Consider the following 22,922-nt stretch of genomic DNA (forward strand, 5'->3'; position numbering starts at 1 on the left):
GGAGAGTTTGGGCTCCTTGCGGGGACTTCGAACTCCTTGTAGGGAGTTCGGGCTCCTAGTAGGGTGTTCGGACCGCTGGTTCTTCCTTTCGGAGCTCGCGCCTTGGGCGCGTTGTTGTACCAAGTTGTTGCCTTTGCCACGTGTTGAGTGATTACGAGGTCGGGTCAAATATTCTTTCATCAATATTGCCCATTCTAATTAATAATGGTTTTTTATGACTAAAATGGTCATTGTCTTATTTACATAGGAAACGAAAGAACATGGGTAAATGCACTTAACCAAGTAAGTGTTTTCTAGGTACGTATTTCCTAAGAAACACTAATTTACTTGGATAAGTCCTAGGTTGGCTTAATTTGTTTACCTTTTGTTTTTTTTTTTTTTTTTTTAAATCTTGTAACTTGGGACTAACCTAGTAGTCAATTAGAATTGACCGGCTTTAACAGTATTCTTTTTATCCAAATTTATATCTGAATTCAATCCCTTTATAATTGAATAATTAAATAGAGATCCACCTTTATCCCTTATGATATGATTTAATCTGGTTTGTTTTAAATATGTATGCTTATATATACTTAAAATGGAAAAATCTATGATGCAGAAAAGGTATGGTACGGAAAGAGTTTTGACCAATCAAAACCCATCCATGAATTTTGATAAATAACAAGTTCCCTACCACGTTTATGATTCTGGTTTATTGGTCAGTTGTTTTTTGGATCTCATATCTTTTCCTTATCATGGTCAACTCACTTTAAATTTATATTGATATCAAGTTATTTTCAATTCATTTTATTCATGATATACAATGTTAGTCAGTTTTTGAGTTTATTTTTTTTTACAATATATATATTATACTTCAATTATAGTTTAATTTATTATTGCTATTCAATATTTGATTGCAATCTGAATTTGTTTTAAATCCAATATAAATCCAATGGATAAAGATGATTTGAATTTAAATGTATCTTAGTGAATCAGATTTGGATCTAGGTATATGTGATTCAATCAATCTATTTGCAGTCCAAACAAAGTTAGCCTTTGAGACCAATCAACCGGTATCATAAAGTGGAAGCCAATCAAGAGGTTATTTATCAAATTCATAGGGGGTTTTGATTGGCCAAAGTTCTTTTAATATTATGTCTTTCTAATAGCATAGATTTTGCATTTGTATAATACTAGAAGAGACCCATACGATGCATGGGCTGGTATTAAAAGGATGCCCATGTGATATTCAGCTTCTTAACTGAAATGGTTGTGGGTGAATTTAAATAACCCTATATTTATCTTTTTTATTGAAAAAAACCACAAAATTATAGTAGGATTAGGAAGCAATATGAGGAGTCTGACGTGGATAACTGCATTTTAGAATAAATATAATAGATTTATATATGCAAAAATAAATATCTGGGGTTGGTTAGATTAATGGCCTCAAGTTGAAGTTAAGTTAGCTTCATAATCCTTGAAAATAACTAGTCTCCTCTACTAACTGGTAGTTGAATATAGTGTAAATAAAAGAAAAACAACAAAAAAAGGGGAAATTCCCGATTAGTACCTTGTACTTTGGGCCTAGTGCCACTTTGGTCCCCGAACTTTAAAATGTGACAATTCAGTACTCGAACTTTCAAAACATGGCAATCTAGTACTTATCATTAACCAACTATTAACCAGTGATATAGTGGCATTTGAAAAAGACACAAATGCCCTTCGAATGTCATCTAATTTTCTTTATCAACCATCCAAACATTGACAAAAATTTAGTAGTCTTAAATCCTTGCCTCTTTTATTCAAGAAAGTTGGGTTCCAGAATGCCCACTAAGACAACCACAATTTTATGAATAGAAGAAGCAAGGATTTGAGATTGTTAATTTTTTGTCAACATTCGAATGGTTGATAAAGAAAATTAAATGACACTCAAAGGGCATTTGTGTCTTTTTCAAATGCCACTTAACGGCTGTTTAACGATAGATACCGGATTGACATGTTTTGAAAGTTCAAATACTAAATTGTTGCATTTTAAAGTTCGGGGACCGAAGTGACACTAGGCCCAAAGTATAAGGTATTAATCGGGAATTCCCCGCCTTTTAAAATAAAAGCCAAAATGATTAAAATGCCAAATAAAAAAAAAATGTTGTTTGAGGGTGAAAAAGCTCATCAATACTTATTGTAATTGTGAAAAAGAATATTACTTGGAAACTGACATTACACATAAAGTACTTGTTGATAACCATATTTGGCCTAGTCAGTAGTCAATGTTTGATGAGGTCGGACCCACACAGTCGTTGTTGTACATGAGACATGCGCCTAGTGGTTGAGATGCTCATATGGCATGCACATTTCCCTTTGTGGAGACATTGATTTTTTGAGTTCAAATTCACTACTAAGTTCAAGAATTGATAACCAATGTTGTCCACTCACACTCACACTCAACCAAACATAAAAGAAAGAAAAAAAAGAAAGAAAGAAAATGCACACTAGGTCTGGCCGGTTAGACCATTCTAACTTGCAAAAACCAATGTTTGAAACAAACGTTGAACAATTTGTTTTTGGGGCTAAGTTTGGAAGAAGTACAAATGAAAATATATATAGTATAAATGCAAACAAAATAACAAATTCAAGGTGCAAAAGTATACCGATAACATTTTACGTGAAAGTGACCGTTGCTTTTTGAAAAATGCGATGGGTGAATAATGTAATTTTATATCGATAAAATTGATATAGTATTTACATTGATAATTGATGTAAACTTCACGTTTGATAGGTTTTACATCGACTATCGACGTAAAACTCCACTTCATCCAAGCATACGCAAAATTGAACCGAAGTGGAGTTTTACATCGATCATGATTACACTCTCTTTTCAAACACTGACAAAATTGAACCGGTGTAAAGTTTTACACCATTCTTGATTTACACCGATTCCGAACACAGCCTTAGAGATTAATAGGTCAACGGTTCAACCATCGAAGTTGATGGATCAACCTATGGCATTGTCTTAAAAAAGAAAAAACAGTAACTAGTTGAATGCGTCAAATTGATCAACGGTTGAATAAAAATTGTTCAAAGTATTGATACATTCTATTCTCAATAATGTTTCATCGGATCAATACTTTTCTCAAAAATATTTCAATTCTAAATTGAACTTTTTCAAATACGTGACTACCTATCAAAGCAACATACCCACTTCAAAAGACACGGGACCCATACTAATAATGTGTTTTGATTCAATTTCCTAATTCAAATAAAAGTTTCATATAAAACTTTCAATGGTGTGTCCTATTCTTTTAAATGAAATAGATATTCACATACACATTAAATATAATTTATTTACTTTTTCTATTTAAGTCTAACTAAGAAATTAAAATTAAATATCATATAAATAGTAAATCTCAAACACGTACAAAATGATAAATGGGTGTGGTTGCCATGTACTTAATATAAGGGGCCATTCATTAGTATTTGTATTAAAAGGGTAAATTGTAGATTGGTACCTATACTTAGAAGGTGGTCTCACTTTAGAGTTTGAACCTTTAAATGTAGCACTTTAGTATTTCAATTTACATAAATATGCATTTAAGCACAATTACATTAAACAAATGTTACTGAGGGGTAAAATTACAAAAGTGCTCATATTATGACTCTCTTTTTCCACAAGTCATCTTTCTTCTAACTTTGGCACTTCAGACAAACAAACAATGACAAAGTAAGCATCTAAAAATGTAAGACTACCCCCTTTGAACAGATTAGGATGAAGTTATTTTGCCGTTGCTGGTTTGCATCTGAAGTGCAAAGGTGGGGGAAAGATGAACAGTAAAAATGAGAGTTAGGACATAGGCGTTTTTATAATTTTACCCATGACTGTAATGTTAGTTTAATGGAGTTGGAATTATATGTATATTTCTGAAAATTCGAGTAATAAAGTGACACGTTTGAAAGTTCAATCTCTAAAGTGAGATTACCCCCAAAGTACAGGGTACCTTTATGTACTTTATTCATATTAAAACAAAACCTTTACACTAGACAACTTTTCCTTCACACAAGTGGCATTTTATTTTCTCAAGAAACAACATCTTAGAAACGGATTGCTCCTACTCTAAAAAGATGTGGGACCTATACTACTGTATTTGATTCAATTTTCTAGTTCAAATAAAAGATTCATTACAAAGATTTTCATCATTCTTTTAGATGAAATGAATTATCAATTACGAATTAAAAGCTCATTTACTTTTTTAGATAAGAACTCAAATTAAATGTACCATATAAATAATAAATCTCAAACACAAAATGATATATAAGTGTAATTGCTCTATATTTAGTACAAGGTCCCATTCTATGAATTAAAGGAAAGTCCTAAGATTAGAGAGTTTATCTTTCACACACATGGCATTCTATTTTTTTAAGAAACATTATTAAGAAATGGGTATTCTCTATTCTCAAATAGAAGCTTTCTTCTTCAAACAACTGTCTATCCACCTTGAAAATAAGTGAAATTTGTTAACTTCACTCTTAGAAAAAAGGTTCTAATTTTAGATACATGGCTACTTACATAAAAAAAAATCCACTCTAAACTAACCTTGGACATATGGCTACCCATAAAAAGTGCCCACTCTAAAAAGTGCAAAACCCATATTAATCTTTGTAACCTAATTTCCTAATTGAAACAAAAGACCTTTAAATTATAAATTAAACCTGATTTAATTATTTTAATTTAATAATAAATTCAAATTAGATATAATTACCAAATAAATAGTGAATTTCAAACAAAATAATATTATTACAAAAAAAATAAAAACATAAACAAGCAAAATGATATATATATATATATATATATATATATATATATATATATATATATAGATGTGTGTGTGTGTAGTTGCCCCATACTTGATAATTTGAACCTTGAGTTCAACAATCTAGGTTAATGAATCATTGGTTAAGACAAGTTGATGGGCTTTTGTAGGCGGCATTTAGCAAGTCTTTCCATGTGGTCTTTTGAGATTTGACAGGCTTGGAAGACTAAAAATTGATCCTTTTCTGTTTGATAACCAAAAGCTAGTAAGACCAAAAGACGTGTGCACAAAAAGATGCGAAAGACCAAAAACATTGAATTTTTGAAAGTTTTAAATGGAAGCTTTCTGGCCTTTCCAGGTGATAAATAGCCTCTAAACATGTTTTTAAAAGCTTGGTAGACCGAGCCACTTTCCAAACAGTATTAGCCTTTGAAATCAAGACTCCAAAAAGTTCAATACATCTTTTAGCCATATTGACTATTAAAAGAACTTTTTAAAAAGACTTGCCAAACAACACTGTAATATAGAGGGTGTTTGGTTCTATGGGTGTTTATTCAATAAACACCACCACATAGGCGCCACTTCAGCAGTTCCCCTCTCTTGCTCTTATGTACGCATTGAAAATGGCAAAAGTGGACTTCGGTTTTTGTACACGCTTATCGTTTGGGGAAATTATCTTTTAAAGCTTTCACAAACGGTTAGGCGTTCTTTTTTCACTATTACGCTAATGTGGTCCCTAATGGCGCCTAGTTGTCATAAATAGTTGTAATTATTACCTTTCTTGGTTTTGCAAGCAAATAAAGTACAAACGTTGAATGAAAAACATAAACAAAACCAAACACATACATAATGAATTCGAGGTTGACCTAAAGGTCATCGGTCTGGCCAGCCTAGCCCACTAACCAAGAGTTGGAAAGCTAGGTAGGCCATCAGGTTACTGGTTCAGCCATTTGGTCCAATCGAAGTCTAACGAAGCTATTATTGTGACAATGGGTTGAGTGCCCGTTCAGGTCCCATTTGGGAGGATTGGAGCTTTAAACTGAACTACTTTCATTAAGCCAGAGAAGCCACTAAACAAACTTCATGGGAAAGCCAGTTTTTAGGATGAATCGCATCGTATTTAAGCTAGCTTTTGGGTGTTTCACCAGGGCCCACTTTTGTAAAGCCACAAAAGCTGCTTTGTGAAAACCCTCCCAAATGGACTCTCAATTAAAAGCTTAAGCCCTCCCAAACAGACCCTAAACCTTGCAAGAAGCCAAGAAGAAGGGCTTCATGGAATCATGCTACAGCTGAAGTGGCTGAAAGCCATTCAATTCAGCCACTTCAGCTGTTATGAAATGGCCCCGGAGTGTTGGGCGCTGCACCCTTCATCTGCTTCCAGGTTGCTCTCCGTCTCGTTTTTTCAAACCTAAAAATTGGGTCTCTCTGAACTAAACAAAGCCTAAAATTAGAATATGGTTATCAAAATAGAGCTAAGATTAGTAGCTGATAATTATAGAACCACTCATCGATCAAAGGTGGAGGCCATAAGGACATTATTGTCATTGTAACAAATTCAGTTATTCCAAAAATTGGGGAAATTATTATATATTAAAAGCGCCAGTTTCATAAAAGGAAAGGGTAAATTAGTAACTTCACAATTTTATATTTGAGAATGTGAATTCCCCGGATAGGTCGAGCATTCGATGCCCTTGATGCCTCCGTCCATATAAAACCCTAATTGTCCGGAGAGGAGACAGGCTGAGCCAGCGATTTGGTCTTCTCTCGCTCTGGTTTTTTTTTGGTAGATCTCTCTCTCTCTCCCCCTGTTTGATCTCCTCTGCTCTTCAATCTCGAAACCGAAACCGAAACCGAAACCATGGCGGATCAGCTCACAGACTATCAGATCTCTGCTTTTCAAGTTTCTGCTTTCAATAACCACTTCAGCCCGCTGATTGAGAAGTGAGGATTTGAGAAGATTAGTAGAAGAAAACCCTAATCGCCGTCCGCCGTTGTGAAGGACTGACCCTTCAGGCTTGATCCTTTCTTGTGGGCGGCAAGTGTCTTAAAATTTGGAATCAGGTACCATTGCTTCTTATTTCTTCTTTCCTCCATGACCTAAAATTAACTAAGAGAATTAGGAGTCAGAATGGGTTATAAAGGTTTCTATTCTTATTCAGACAGGAGGGGATAGAGGCCTTCACCGTCGGGACATGGCAATGGTGTTCTGTTTCTAGTCTTGCTTTCTTTGTTTAATGTTAAGCTTGACTGGCTTGGTTATCATTTACTAAATGAGTTGCTTTCCTTATGTAATGTTTTGTTGGTGGTAGGGATATTGGTATTTATTTCTTTTCATTACTATTACCAAATTACTATCTAGTATCTATTACCTGAACCAAAGTGGAAAACCCTAATTGATCTCTTTTTGTTGCGAATCTTTAGACATGTTTTTCGTCCATACTCTATATGTGTTTATCCATGTGGTGTACCTATAATTGTTAAATAATTGCTCCGTAGTTTAGATGGATTTGTAAATTGTAATGGTTTTTGTAAGGCTAACTTTGTCAAGGTGGATGGTATCTGATTTTGCATATATTATATGAAATGCAGATTGCAGATATTGATCTTTTATTTGGTTGTGGAATAGAGGGTTTGGAGGAGAGTTGGTGCCTTTAAAGAGGAGAGAGGTAACAAATTCACGTGGATGATTCTGTGATCTTATCCCTTGCTGCTTGGGAAGGAAAAATAAAATGTTGGGCGCATTGCCAATCTTGCCTCTGCCGGCACCTCCTTTAGATGGAAATCTTGGTCCCCTCCCACCTTCACAAGTCTCAGATAAGACACAGAATGAGGCACCGACTGCTGATGAACAGAACAAGGCAAACTCAGCTCCTGTTTCTGTTGCCACTCACACGAGAACTATAGGGATTATCCATCCTCCTCCTGATATTAGGACTATTGTTGACAAAACTGCACAGTTTGTTGCTAAAAATGGGCCTGAATTTGAGAAAAGGATTATAGCAAATAATGCAGGTAATGCAAAGTTCAACTTCTTGAACAGCTCTGATCCTTACCATGCATATTACCAGCATCGTCTCTCAGAGTTCAGAACCCAGATTCAAGCTTCTTCCCAACAGCAACCACCTTCACAGCCTGCAGATTCAGCTGCTCCTGAAGCTGCTCCGGTTGCTCCACCTTCTGAAGGCAGTGAACCAGCTGCTAAGCCTGATCTATTGGCCCAATTTAAACCTGTACGTAAAGTGCTTGAGCCACCTGAGGCTGAGCAGTATACTGTTAGGCTTCCAGAAGGGATTACAGGTGAGGAGCTGGATATTATAAAGCTTACTGCCCAGTTTGTAGCTCGAAATGGGAAATCATTCTTGACTGGGTTAACTAGTAGAGAGATTAACAACCCCCAGTTTCATTTCCTGAAGCCAACTCATAGTATGTTCATGTTCTTTACTGCACTTGCGGATGCCTATTCAAAAGTTTTGATGCCTCCAAAGGGATTGACAGAGAAGCTGAGGAATAGTGTTACCAATATGACTACTGTTCTTGAACGTTGCTTGCATCGGCTAGAGTGGGAACGGTCACAAGAACAGGCAAGGCAGAAAGCTGAAGATGAGATTGAGCAGGAGCGAATACAGATGGCAATGATTGATTGGCATGACTTTGTTGTTGTGGAGACTATAGAATTTGCAGATGATGAGGATGAGGAGTTACCCCCTCCTATGACCTTGGAGGAAGTTATAAGGAGGAGCAAGATGTCAGCCATGGAAGAGGAAGTAGAGGTTGCTGAGCCTGTTAAGGATGAAGAAATGGAAATGGATGAAGTAGAAATGCATCTTGTTGAAGAAGGAATGAAAGCTGCTAGTATTGAAGAGAATGAAGATGAGAAGAAAAATGATGCTAAAGCAGCTCCTGAGGAACCAGAACCACCCATGAGGATTGTGAAGAACTGGAAGAGACCTGAGGAGAGGATTCCTGCAGAAAGAGACCCAACAAAGTTTGTCATCTCTCCAATCACAGGGGAACTGGTTCCCATTAATGAGATGGCAGAACATATGCGAATTTCCCTTATTGATCCCAAGTACAAGGAGCAAAAAGAGAGGATGATGGCCAAGATTCGAGAGACAACCCTTGCTCAGGATGATGAGATATCAAGAAATATTGTAGGTCTTGCACGAACACGTCCTGATATCTTTGGGACTACAGAAGAAGAAGTTTCTAATGCTGTTAAGGCAGAGATAGAAAAGAAGAAAGAGGAACAACCAAAGCAGGTCATATGGGATGGCCATACTGGAAGCATCGGGCGTACTGCAAACCAGGCTATGTCTCAGAATCTTTCAGGAGATGATCAAAGTGATACAATTAATAACGAGTCAAGGCCCCTTCCTGGTCCTGCTGCCCCACCTCCTAAGCCTGGTCTACCATCAGTTCGTCCTCTTCCTCCTCCACCTGGACTATTACTAAATATTCCTCGTCCACCAAATGCTGTCCAATATTCTGCGCCAACTAGTAGTGGGATACTTGCCCCTCCACTAAGGCCTCATGTGATCCCAATGATTCCATCAGTTAGGCCGCCTCCTATGCACATGACATCTGGAGGACAACCAATTATGGTGAGACCACCCCCTCCTCCCCCATCAGTTTCTTTGAACCCTCCCAGTATTCCTGTACCACCTCCGCCTGGGTCGCAGTTCACTCCTTTGGCTGTTCCTCGGCCTTATGTCCCTCTTCCTATTCCACCACCTGCTATGCCTATTATCCCACCACCCCCCTTGCCGCAAGGAATGCCTCCACCGCCACCACCTGAGGAAGCTCCTCCACCACTTCCTGATGAACCGGAGCCAAAAAGGCAGAAGGTTGATGATTCTCTGCTTATTCCCGAGGACCAGTTCTTGGCTCAACATCCGGTATTTGATCTTTTTCTATTTTTTTAATTAACATTGTTTAATGAGGATGATTGTTTGTTTGTTCTTCACAGTTTATTTTTAAAATATCCTTGTATCTGTTTGTCTGATTGGAGTCTTACCTTTCCTGTAGGGACCTGTCCACATTACTGTATCTGTTCCTAATATTGATGAAGGGAATCTTAAAGGGCAGCTTTTGGAGATCACCATCCAGTCTTTATCTGAAACTGTCTCCAGTCTGAAGGAGAAGATTGCAGGAGAGGTTCAGTTACCTGCAAACAAACAGAAACTGAGTGGAAGAGCTGGGTTTCTTAAGGACAACTTGTCACTTGCATATTACAACATTGGAGCAGGAGAAACACTAGCACTCTCATTAAGGGAACGTGGTGGCAGAAAGAGATAAAATCATTTCCATTGGATAGGCATGAAAAGTTGAGCTTGCAACTTTGTTGTTACAACGAAAGTTCTCCATTAGAATATTGGTGGATTATGACTTTATGATTTTGATGTTCTATCGAAAATTAAGTTTACCTTTATTTCTAGGATATCTCCTTTGTCACTATTTTATGTTCTAGGCAGTGTTTTAAAAGGCCTAGGAGGCGTATGCTTGTGTGTTGACGCGCAGGCCAGAGGAGAGGCATCGACACATTTGAGATGTACACCTATAAGTCGTGCTTGAGGTGTATGCCTCGTGTGCCTCACGCACATCTCATAAAAAGACAAAAAAAAAAGAAAAAGAAAAATAGAAAGAGAAGGGAAAGAAAAGAAAAGAATGAAAGTTTAGTTTTACGTGTCTATTTTCACATTTATTTTTGGAGTAAAGTTTATATTGAAAATCGATGTAAACCTTCCCATTGGTTTCCCCCCATTAATTCATGTGAATCATATATCAATTTTAACAATGTACATTTACATTGATTATTACACAAAAAAAGGTCTAACATTCCACTAAAATTTTAAATCCATCGATTGAGTTTTATATTGATGAATTATCCATTGAAACAAACACAGCCTAAGAACTCCTCTTATATTTTTGTTTCATTAAGGCCATGTTTGGGAGTGCTTAAAAATAAGTGCTTATTTAGGTCATTAAGCATTTATTGGTATTTGGGAAATAAGTCCAAAATAAGTTTTTATTTTAAAAATAAGGGCTTATTTTTTAAGCTCAAAATTTCAGCTTGTTTTAAGTGCTTATATTATTCAATTTTTTTCTTCCAAATTATCTCTACTTAAATTTTAAAATACCACTTGTAAAATTATTCCTAGTTGAATTTTATGAAACTACTTTCATGAAAGCACTTTTATGAAGGCACTTTTAAGAAAGTATTTTTACGACTTTTGCAAAAGTACTTTTATAAAGTGCTTTCATAAAAATATTTTTAATAAAAGTGTTTATAAAAATGCTTTTGTAAAAGTACTTTTATAAAAATAATTGTAAAAGTACTTCCATAAAAGTGCTTTTGTAAAAGTGTTTTCATAAAAGTATTTTTATAAAAATATTTTCATAAAAGTGCTTTTATAAAGTGTTTTTATAAAAATACTTTCATAAAATTGTTTTTATAAAAGTAATTTAATAAAAGTGCTTTCCATGCAGAGCTGAGCCAAGAAAGGAACAAACTGGGCTTTTCCTTTGATAAACCAAAAGTCAATCATCTTGAAAGCCTGCCTACTAGATAAGGAGCTTAAAAGAGAGGAAATTTTGTGGGCTCAAAAATCAAGACAAAATTGGCTGAAGCTAGGATATAAAAATATAAGGTTCTTTCATCAGGCAACCTTAAGAAGAAGAGCTAGAAACAAAATTATCTCCTTAAAGGATGAATGTGGAACTTGGATGACAAGATCAGGTAAGCAATTTGCTAGTAAACCATTATGAAGAACTTTTTAAATCCTCAATGCCAGAAGAAGATCGGGAGATTCTCAATTATGTTAAAAGGGTAGTAAACAGTGAGGACAACCTGGGACAGTAGAGGGACATAGTGGAAGAAGTAAAATAAGCACTATTTCAAATGTACCCCTACAAAGCCCCGGGACCAGATGGTTTCCCCAACTCCTTTTTTCAAAAATACTGGGATGTGGAGGGCCCAGATTTCACAAAAGCAGTTCTAGATTTCTTTCAGACAGGGATACTTCAAAAGGAAATTAACAAAACTTTTATAACCCTAATCCCCAACTGTAAAAGGCCTAAAGATGCAACCCTAGTCCAAATCAAAATGCTTTTGTTCCTGGGAGGCTGATATTTGATAATGTGTTGATCTCTCATGAATTAATTCATTTTATGAAAACCACAAAAAAAAAAGCAGAAATTCATGACAGTAAAGCTGGATAAGAACAAAGCTTATGATAGGGTGAAATGGGTTTTTGTTTCATAAATTGGGTGATACAAAGCATTTCTTCAACATCCTTTCAAGTCCTTGTAAATGAAAGCCTCAGTAAAACTTTCAATCCTTCTGGCTAAGACAGGGGGATCCCCTATCTTTTATTTGTTTTTAATTGTCTCTGAAGTCCTATCTCAGGCTCTGACTCATGCCCACTCTACTAGGCAACTCTTAAGAATTAAAATTAATCATAATAGTCCTGCTATTACCTTTTTCTTTTTCTTTTTTTTTTTTTGCAGATGACTCCTATATTTTCTCAAGAGCAAACATTTCAGAGGGAGGAATGATAATGGAGGTCAAGAAGAACAATGGGAAAGTTTCCATGCAGAAGGTGAATCTTTCTAAATCCGAACTTTTTTTTTTCTCTCCAGGATTGCATCCAAAACTGCAAAAAATAATTACAAGAGTTATGGGTATTAAAAAGGTTGCCAATCCATCAAAGCACTTAGAACTCCCTTTTTGGTAGATCAAATAAGAGTTTGTTCAATTATCTCGGGGAGAGAATGGAAAGTAAGATAAATGGATGGAAGGTCTCATTCCTCTCTTCTACAGGGAAAGAAGTGTTGATAAAGGCAGTCCTAACTGCAATCCCCTCCTATGTAATGTCCTGTTTCTTGGTACCAAAATCCATATGTAGTCAGTTAAAGAAAAACCAAAGAGCTTTCATGTGGGATTGTGGGGGGAAACAAAAAATCAGAAGAAAATTAGATGGGTTAGCTGGACAAAGATCTGCAAAAGTAAATCTCATGGTGGTCTTGGCTACAGAGATCCATACTTGTTTAATCTTGCTCTTCTAGCAAAATTAGCATCGAGGTTCTGCACAAAAAAAAAAAAGAAATTTATGGGTAAATTTGGTAAAAGGGAAGAATTTAAATGGGAAAAGTTTCTGGAATGTGTCTGCCCCTCGAAATTGTTCTAGGGGCTTCAAGAGTTTGCTAGCAGGAAGGGACCTCATTAGATAAGGGGCGTGCTAGTGTGTAGCAAAAGGTGAGGGTCTAGGGATTTGGGATGATCCGTGGATTCAGGAGGTTCCCCATTTCAAACCTATGGGTCCAAGACCAAGAAATGTCTAAATCAAGTGTGTCAGTGATCTTATTGACCCACAAAACAACTATGGGAAAGAAAGAATTGTTCACTCCATGTTTGACCAGGCCACTGCAAATTTAATTTGTAACAAGGACCTTCCAAGAGCTAGAGGGGAAGATAAGCTGATCTGGATGCAAGACTCAGAAGGAAATTTTTCTATGAAATTGGCTTACCACCTAGCAGTAAGCTTAAACAAAGATCAATGTGGAGTAAACAATCCAAATCCTATGACCCCAAACCTGTGGAAGAAGACCTGGGCCTCAAAAATTCCTCAAAAGATGAAACATTTCATTTGGAAATGTTGTCATAATAGCATAACAGTGAAGAAAGTGCTTAGAAAGAGAAACATGTGCTAGGATTCCCTCTGCCCAATTTGCGAGAGAGAAGAGGAAAGCATCCTCCTCTTTGCCTATGACCATGCTAGAGCAACATGGTTTGGAAGCCCCCTAGGCCTTACTGGTTTAAATCTGGCTTCTCTTAATCACTTTGATGATTGGTGGACTTGGTGGTTGCAACAAGAAAATCTATCATTGAGTTGTCTGCTGTAATTCTTTGGTCTATTTGGAATTCAAAAAACAGATTTGTTTTTGAAGAAGTAAATCCTAATCCTTATATATCTTTGTTTCTTGCAAACAGGACGACGAGGGAAGCGCGGAAAGCTTCCCGTCAAGAATTAATAGATTCTTTGCAGGATAAAGTAATTGAAGAAAGCATCAGTTCATCTCCTCAGCAGAATTCTAGCCTTTGTTTTGCTATAACTGATGGCAGTTTTAATAGTATTGGGTTGAGTGGTTTTGGTTTCTGGATAGCGAACAATGATGGTTCTTTTTTGATGGCTTCGTGTTTTTCTGAGAAAATTTCATCAACTTCTCTGGTGTTAAAAAATAGGTTGAATCTTGAAACATAGCAGAAGAATGGAGGCCACACGTGCTTGGCTTTTTAGTTTATACAAATTCATGAGAAGAGATTCCAAAAAGCTGAAATCTCGACTTATATGAAACGAAAAAGTATATGTATATGAAAACATGGAGTTTCTTTTACCAAATTTAATGAGATTATTCAGAGAATTATATAATTTTTATTTTTGTAGAAATATCGATCACATCGGAAACATTTGCTAGCATGGGAGGCTGAGGCTGAGGCTGAGGCTGAGGCGAGGAGCTGGAGCCAAAGACGACAAATGTACGTACGGTGGCGTCGGAGGAGGGAGTAAGAGAGATATGAACCCTCCTAGGACTAGTCCTAGTTTTGTGTGGTGTGTGTTTCGATTGCAAACAAAAACTTAGGCTGCGTTTCCAAACGATGCAAATGGAGTTTAGGATAAATTTGTACTCTGCTTCACTTTTGTTTGGTTTGTCTTTGGTAATATTACATTTATGTATTATTGATAAGTGACAGTCCAGTGTATATTTATATTGATAATAAGATGTAAAAGTACATTAATAAAAAAGAAGTAAATTTGTATTCAAGGGGATTTTTGATAAAATAAAAGTATATGTTTTATTGGAATTCGTGTTTGCATCCATTACAATTAAAAGCCTGTTTAGAAGGAAGATAAAGTTTTCAACCCAAAATTAACTCAACTTTACAATTTATATAGACCATTTTACACTCTACATATTTGCATTGTTTTCAAACGCAGCCTAATAAGCTTTGAGCCAGATCTGCAATGGCAGCCGTATACTTTGTTGCAAAACATGATGGAAGATAAGAGGAAGAGGAAGAGCAAGAGCAAATTGGGTTTGAGTTTGAATAATTGAATTAAACCTGAAAAAAAAAAAAGAGAGTTGTAACAGAGTCGGTGTTCCCAGGGTCAGCAAATTTCATGTAGAAGATAAGGCTCAATCCGGGGGCCAAAGAAAATCAATACGGGAACTCCTTCAGTGGGTGTTTCATGTGTCGTGGAACATAGAATAGTTTTTCGACTGAAGAAGATCATGACATAGTCTGTTGTGGAACACAGTATACTCAACCTTCTTGCCCACAAAAGGTTAATGTTAAGTTTCATTAATGAACGGGTAGAGCAAGTTAATTGTCAAGAAATTTAAGGGTACTTTAAGACTATGTAAACATTAGGGTAAAGTTAATCAATTTCCTAAATTATAGGGATACTTTAAGACATTTGCCCTAATAACCACAACAACAACAACAACATAGTTCAAAACTTATTATTGTAATTTAAATTTTGTAAATGTTTGCTTTTAAGCTATTTATTGTACACATTCAAATATTAAATTGAAGAAAATAATGAAATCATTTAAGTGACTCAATGATCAAGTGATGCCATGGCTTTTGTAACCATGAGGTCTTGGGCTCAAATCTTCACATCCTCAATGCATTGTAGAATTTATTTTATGAAAAATTTGATTTCAAGGCTGGTTCCACCAAGGCCAACCAAGGCTGCTGGTTCTTTGGATCGGATTGGGTAGGGCAAACCCCTAGACCCTAGAATTGGCCTGTGGGGGTTGGTTCCAAGCAATGTTTTAAAAACTAGCCAAGAAATGGAGCCACTTCTTCTAGGTCCTGGTTCAACGGTTCAACTGTCTAGTCAAAGGATTTAACATGTGGAATAATAATAATAATAATAATAATAATAATAATAATAATAATAATAATAATAATAATAATAGCAACAACAATCATGGTTTTTAAAAAATGAACTGGTGACCGAAGCGGTCAGGAGTCCGGTTATCGGTTCGAATGGTCCGATCGTTCGACCCGAACGACCATCCCGTTCTGACAAAAAAGAATTTAAAAAAATTGGAAAATGGTCAAAACTGTTCAAATGGTTAAGCGATCGGTTCAGCGGTTTGTTGACCAAAATCAACGGTTTTGAGGAAAAAAGCGATTTTGGGGGTAAACGGAACTGGTCAGCTGGTTTTTTCAGTTTGACCGTCTGGTTCGGTCCAATTTTGAAAACAACAACAACAACAACAACAACAACAACAACAACAACAATAATAATAATAATAATAATAATAATAATAATAATAATAAATGGTTAAAATGCAGAAAACATGAAAAAGTAAAAAAGTTGCAGAAGCCCTTTGTTGTTGCAAAAATTAACTCTTAAAATCTAAGTTTTGATGTCAATGGTTAAAATGCCCTTCATCGTTAAACTATAGAACCAATAGTGCAAAAACCTTTTTGTCTTTTCTAAACAATCAGATCTGAAAACCTGGTTTTTGACAACAATAGTTAAAATTAAAGAAACCTAATGAGGGATAATTTGGCCCGTCCAATGACGCAATGATATGGTGACACTTTAGCAATCTTGGACACCTCAATAGTCCTAGTTACCTTGGGCACCTCGGGTCACTCAACCAAGACCAGGGCCTAAGGAGCTCGCCACACTCACCGACTTGCCGAGGTGCCATGTATCCTCCTTCTAGAAACAAGCTAACTATCTCTAATCTCCTCGGGATCACAACACATGTCAGCGGATCTTATCTCTACCCTGCCCAAATTGGACGGGCCTGGATGACACTTATCAACTTACTTAGAGTCCATCTTCGGGTGCGGAATTGACTCCAGGTTAAACGGTCCAGTGATCTCGGACACGCATTGTAAGGCCCACAGTAGCTTCCCTATATAAAGGCTTTGCCTCCAACCTCACAAGGTACGGGCGATTTAGCTCTCGCAATCTATTATTCTAAAACTATCAGCTCTCTCAAACCTCCTTTGCTAAGTTAAGCATCAGAGTGCTCACACTAGGTAAAGCACCCCGGATCACTTTGATCTTCTTGCCTTGTAGTTCGACTTGGTCACGTAGCTAGTCTGATGTCCGAGCTACCTTCTAGCAGGGAGCGACCAGATCGCGCACTATCACCCTTCATCGTTAAAGTGCATAAAAACCCTTTGTCTTTTCTAAAGAAGCAAATCTCAAAATCTGGTTTCTAATAGAAAAAGAAAGGAAAGAAGAAGAAGATGATGAAATCCCTTTAACATTCAGCCATTGACCCCACTCTCTCTCATTTATTTCTCTTTCAAGTTGAGAAAAAACATGAAATATAAAAGGAGGAAAGAACCCCTTTGTTGTATCTCTAGTTGTTGAGAGAGAAAAAAAGAAACAAATGTAAATGGGAGATGTAAGGACTATTCTTATAAAAGTTCTGACACCAATGCTCATTTTAGATCTATTGAGAAAGATTCCACAACTTAGCTGAAGATATTGTTCTCTTCTTGTTATACTTTTTTTCTCGTATGGCATTGTTCATACATCAGTAGACCTTTTATTTCTTCACAATTGCTTTCCTTCAACAAGGCATAAGAAATTAGAGCTCTAATAAAACCATTAATTGTATTATTAGCTACACCAAAGGTAAAAAAAAAAAACAAAAGAAAGAAAGAAAGTGCACAAAAAGTTATCTAGAAACCCAATACTTTTGTTAGGGAAATCTACTAATAACACGAGAGAGACATCATGTAGCAGTTCTAGGTATCTAATAGGTTATAATCAGACCACTCCAATTACACATATGTGCTTCCACTCTTCAAGTTAGTTGATTAATTAGTAATCCAATTCCAGTTTTAGTCGTCCAGCCAAGTTAATTGATCATTAATTCCAAAACGTAATTCCAAAAACAAAAGCATTCATATGCAGGCGTTCTGTATCCAGCATTACTAAAGCCTAATTCCAAAAACCCAACACAGAAACACAACCTAACCATATAATATAAGTCAGAAATGCAAAGACATGCTTGAGATAAAAAATGAGATGGGAAAAAATAACGAATTTATAGACATACAAACACTAGGAGAACCGAGGCAAGAACGCAAATAGCAGTAATAGAAAAACACAGGCAACAACCAGAAGAACCTAGCACAAAAAAAAGTCAACACATAGTTCAATATCAGTACAGAAAAAACTTGGTTTGAAGTAAATAAAGCAAAAACATACAAACACCAGAAGAACACTAGGCAAGAACCCAAACGACAATACGAGAAGAACCCCCAAGAGATAATAATGAAAACCAAAAGAAAATAGAACGAGAAGTTCATATAAGAAGAATATATTTAGAGATCAACATGCAAATACATCTGCCAAGGAGAAGAAATGATTATGGCTATAAATTATTATTATATCTATTTACCCAGTCAATCAAACATTGAGCATGCAAGTGATGGCCTATCAAATTAATCCTACAAGTGACGGGCTATCAAATTAATCCTACAAGTGACGTGCTATCAAATTAATACCAGTCGAGTACTATTAGATTAATCAAACATTGATGAAGAGACAGATTAATCCTCAAGCATGCAAGTGACAGATAAATCCCAGTCGAGCGGTGATGATAGGTTATTAGATTAAAGAGTCAGCATGTATTACACGTGTAATACATGCTAGCCAGGGTCGTCGTTCATCGTTCGTTTGTTCTCTAGAGAATGCAAGGTAGCTTTCCTTCGTTGTTCGTTCTCCCATGCAAGGACCGTTGGATGGAAAACAGTGCCAGGATCGTCGGAGGGCAAATCCTTGAAGGTCGCCGGAAATGGCCAGGGTTGCCGTTCGTCATTCATTCGTTCTCCAAAGCATGCAAGTTAGCTTTCCTTCGTCGTTCATTCTCTCGTGCAAGGATCACTGGAGGGCAAAACAGAGAGGGAAAATCCTCAAAGGTCGACAGAAACGACAAGGAAACTCGAAAGTCGCCTTTCTCTGGCAACCTTTGCCCTCAAAGAGAGTCTGGTGATGCTTAAAAGTGAAATCGAGGAAGAAGGTCATCGGAGGGCAAAAGTGAAATTGATGCTCTACTCTATTTTACACATATAAAATGCTTGCACATGAGACCCTTAATCGACTCGCACGAGTAGATTCTGTTTTTTGAATGAGGAAAGTACCGATATATATATATATATATATATATTAAATAAAAAGCCAAGAAATGGAAAAATTAATAAAATAAAAACATGACAAATACATAAGCAGGGGTAAGTAAACACAAAAAATCCTGATTAAGCAAAATCCTCAAGATTAAACGGTTATACCCAAATAAAACAAAAACAAATGTGAGTCATGGTGGCTCAATTAGTTGTTATCAGCAGCTTCAAACTCCTTCACTTTAGTACCATGCTTCGTAGATGAATAGACTCCTCCTTCGAACTGAAACCCCTCACAGATGCATCCAATCGAGAGTGCGAAGTGAACCATGCGATCCTTTCCACCCTCAATGCCCTAGCAATAGACTCGAAACCCAAACACTTCCAAAGATAAGCAGGTGAGAGAGAAAGAACATAAAAGATAAAGGAAGTTGGGAGAAATAGAGAAGAAGTAAAGGTTGAAGAGACGAGAGAGAGTTAGAGAGAGTTTTATAGAATATAGAGATAGCACAAAAGGGAAGTAGGGTTCTAGAGAGGGAACAGGAGAGGTGACTGGCATTACCCCTATCTGATGAGAGCATCATCACAAATGTTAGTCCTTCAAGCGTCTGGTGGCTGACAACTCAGCTACCATAAACATAGGGTACTTCAAAGCTCGAGCTGGCCTTTCATAGTGGCTTCTCCCAGCTGCCCATCGCATGTTTAAAACTTGTCCTCTAGCGAAGCCTGGATTTGTTCCTCACAAAGTGTGCCTCACACCAACATCACAACATGTACTAGATGCACATCTAGAACATCTCTCGTACTTGAATTTGTTATCCACGGGGATATGTTCCTAATACAGGGTGGAATGCGGCTTTGAGGTTGGTGTGAGGCACATTCTGTAAGGAGTTAATCCTAATTACTTCGAACATCCATTGGCTGATAACGCAGTTACCCTAAACATAGGGTAGTTCAAAGCTTGAACTTGCTTCTAGCAGTTGGCCCTTGCATGTTTAATACTTCGCATGCTCACTCTTTAAGTTGCTTATGTAGATTGCTTTTGTTGAAAGCAAAGATTATTCCATTTGATGAACGGAGGTACTGCACGTACACATTGTTGTTGTTATATATATATATATTATTCATTTATATATTGGTGAATGTAATACTCGAAACATAAAACATACTTAAAATAACAAATATAAGTTATGTAATAATTATTATAAGTAATTAGCTTATTTATCTTATTATTGAATAATTATGATAATATAAGATTTTTATTCTTAACATTATTTCGAGATGCCATAACTAACTTGATATGAAGTGTATTGACACATATAGCACCAAATGGCTTAGTTATAATGTTAACCCATGCAAAACTAAATCAAACATTAAACAATCATTTGCTAATATGGTCTCAAACAAAATAAAATAAATACCATTGCACCAAAGCATGAAAATGAGAGTAATACTATAAATCCAACATTATAAAATAAAGATCTCCAATAATTCAAAAGTATTAACAACAATGTAAAAATAAATTAAACATCAATTTTGTCGTGCATTATATAAACATTAAATGCCAAGTTGATGGTAACATATTGCCTTAATACAATAATACAACAATAAAAAAAAACCAATTTCATAAAATAAGGATAAAAGCTATAATAACTTAAAGGTTATAACAACAAATCAACAATGGTATAATAGTTTACTACTTGACTTATTGAGTATTTAACATTTTTTTTCTTGGACTATTAAGAAAAATAACATCCATTTGTCATGATGATTCAGCATGATTAATACACGTTTTATGCTAGTGAGTTTTTCAAAAAAAAGTCAAACATATTGTTTAAATTAAAAGACTTGGTGATAGAGACTAAAATTCTAGTGTTGTTTTTTTTAAAAAGCTTTCCACAATTTTAGTTAATATTGACTTACATCTACATGATAGCTAATAGATAATCACCAATTTTTATTAATTAAATTATGTAACCAGGGATTGAGCTCCCACAACTACAATAATTATCTGTGACATGATGTATAACCATTAAACTTCTCTCGTTTATGTGATCATTCATATTTTTTTTTGTTTTTTTCAACAAATTTTCCATTTAATTAATAAAATAACAATTATGTAATGTAACTAGGTCCCATTCAAAAACACCCACAATCATTGAATTGAATCGAATTGTCCCATGCACGTCATTAAGGGTCATGTATGCTACTCCCATTCAATACATAATTTGGTCTGATTGAGTATTTAAAGGTTGTTTATGGAAAAGCAAACCAAGAGGTCAAATACTAAATACGTGGGCCTATACCCTTAAACGTTGGCAAGTGGACATGAAGGCCCATGACAGACATCACCATCCACGTTTTTGCTGTAATTAGAATAAAAACGTAGTGGTTAGATTCTGTTATCTATCTCACTCAAGGCTCACCGGTATAACATTTTACTTTTTTGTTATACAAGAGGGTCAAGGACATTGAGATCCGATACTCTGATTGAGATTGGTAGAGTATCCATGTGGTTGAAATTGGCACAAAACAATTGACAGAATACCCCTGAGATCGGTAGAGTATCCTACTTGTGCTAAAATCGATACAGAATGAAGTCATATTGACAAAAAATGCCCCTTCCTCATATATAATTGATAAATGTGTTGTCTTAACCTTTCTTTTGCTAATTGTTATTTTTGTTTGTTCTTTAACATGTCTTGCCTTTAACATCAGTGAAGACAAAAATGCAATCAAAATCAGAGAATAATTTATCATAGTAATCCAATAGAATTATTATTTTTTTAATAAACTTGAATATAAATATTTGCCGATGTTTCAAAACATGGGAATAGTACATCACAAATTAGTTGTTGATGTGAAAAAAAGCTATTATTAAATATTCAATGAAGTTTTAATGTTTTTATATATTTTAATAATTATTTTATCTTTCATTTCAATCGTATATGTTCTGATTAAATCCACAAAAATTGTAATTTAGAAACAGTTGAAGGCAGATGCACCAAAAGTCTCCATTATCTTAACGAGTTCGGTGCATAATTGAAAAAGATGGATTGAGGTGCCTAATTTGGAAACAGTTATACTATTTAAGGAAATATTTCGATAACAATGCTATAAAAAGGAGAAATATTACATTCAAATTAAAACTAATGTTGTATCTAAATAAAAAACAAAATAGATACATTTAAGAATCTCATAAGTATAAAATGTAAAAAAAAAATGTTAAGAATACATGAATGTATAAAATATATAAAAAATTTACAATAACAATTTGAGCACGTTTCTAATATTATATATTCAGCAATCATCGTATTAAACAAAAATAAGTGTGACAAATAAGAATGATTTTTATAAATATAAAAAATAAAAAATTTAAAACATTTAGAAAACATATTAGTTATTATCATAATCATCATTATAAAAAAAGAATGTACACATTTACTAATAAAATATAAAAATATTCACTTTCCTCATTTATAAATGATAAGCATGTTACATTAACATTTTTGTTGTAATTTTTGTTTTCAACAAATTCAAAATGTGATCAAAATTAAGAATAATTTATCGCAATAATCTAGTAGTAATTGAAAAAATTTATTATAAACTTGAATGTGAGTATTTGCCGATTTTTCAATTGATAGAATGTGAGTATCATAATAATTCAGTCGTATATGTCATTGTTGGAATTATGAAAATTGTAATTTGGAAACAATTGAAAGAATAAGCACAAAATGTTGCTATTATCTCGATGAGTTTGTTGCCTATTTGATAAGAATGAACTGAGGTGGGGAGTTTGGTGGTTGTTTATGAAACTATATGGATCATAATGTGCTTAGGTGCTTTTTTTTTCTACTATTTTTATTCTATTGTTTTTTTTTGTAGTGTGTTCGGTTGCTTTGTATTTTGTTTTACAACCTTGTGCTATTTGCCAATATTCTTTGTCTTTATGATTCTCATCTGTCATTAAT

General features: G+C 35.3%; 1 protein-coding gene and 1 long non-coding RNA gene across 3 annotated transcripts; both read left to right on the forward strand.

Moving 5' to 3' along the window:
* Nucleotides 1-6,465: 6,465 nt before the first annotated feature.
* LOC104593542 (putative splicing factor 3A subunit 1) lies at nucleotides 6,466-10,221 on the forward strand. Of its 2 annotated transcripts, none has more exons than XM_010253438.3 (3): nucleotides 6,466-6,845; nucleotides 7,374-9,679; nucleotides 9,810-10,221. In XM_010253438.3, the coding sequence occupies exons 2-3, from the start codon at nucleotides 7,514-7,516 to the stop codon at nucleotides 10,077-10,079; spliced, it is 2,436 nt and encodes an 811-aa protein (XP_010251740.1). In that variant the 5' UTR covers nucleotides 6,466-6,845; nucleotides 7,374-7,513; the 3' UTR covers nucleotides 10,080-10,221. The 2 variants fall into 2 exon arrangements, with proteins under 2 accessions (XP_010251740.1, XP_010251741.1); XM_010253439.3 differs by having other exon boundaries at nucleotides 6,486-6,845; nucleotides 7,411-9,679.
* A 150-nt stretch (nucleotides 10,222-10,371) lies between these two features.
* LOC148790267 (uncharacterized) lies at nucleotides 10,372-14,601 on the forward strand. The gene is made up of 3 exons (XR_016078903.1): nucleotides 10,372-11,520; nucleotides 12,291-12,382; nucleotides 14,228-14,601. It is a non-coding gene; the product is annotated as an uncharacterized LOC148790267 (long non-coding RNA).
* Nucleotides 14,602-22,922: the final 8,321 nt, after the last annotated feature.

This window comes from Nelumbo nucifera, chromosome 7 (assembly GCF_055504915.1).
Source record: "Nelumbo nucifera cultivar China Antique chromosome 7, China Antique-T2T, whole genome shotgun sequence".
NCBI classification, from domain to species: Eukaryota; Viridiplantae; Streptophyta; class Magnoliopsida; order Proteales; family Nelumbonaceae; genus Nelumbo; species Nelumbo nucifera.

Excerpts from the sequence above, each read along its gene's own strand:
- LOC104593542 (XM_010253438.3), top strand. The coding sequence starts at position 7,514 with ATGTTGGGCGCATTGCCAATCTTGCCTCTGCCGGCACCTCCTTTAGAT. Across the intron at positions 9,680-9,809 it reads AGTTCTTGGCTCAACATCCG|GGACCTGTCCACATTACTGT; the intron begins GTATTTGATCTT and ends CCTTTCCTGTAG.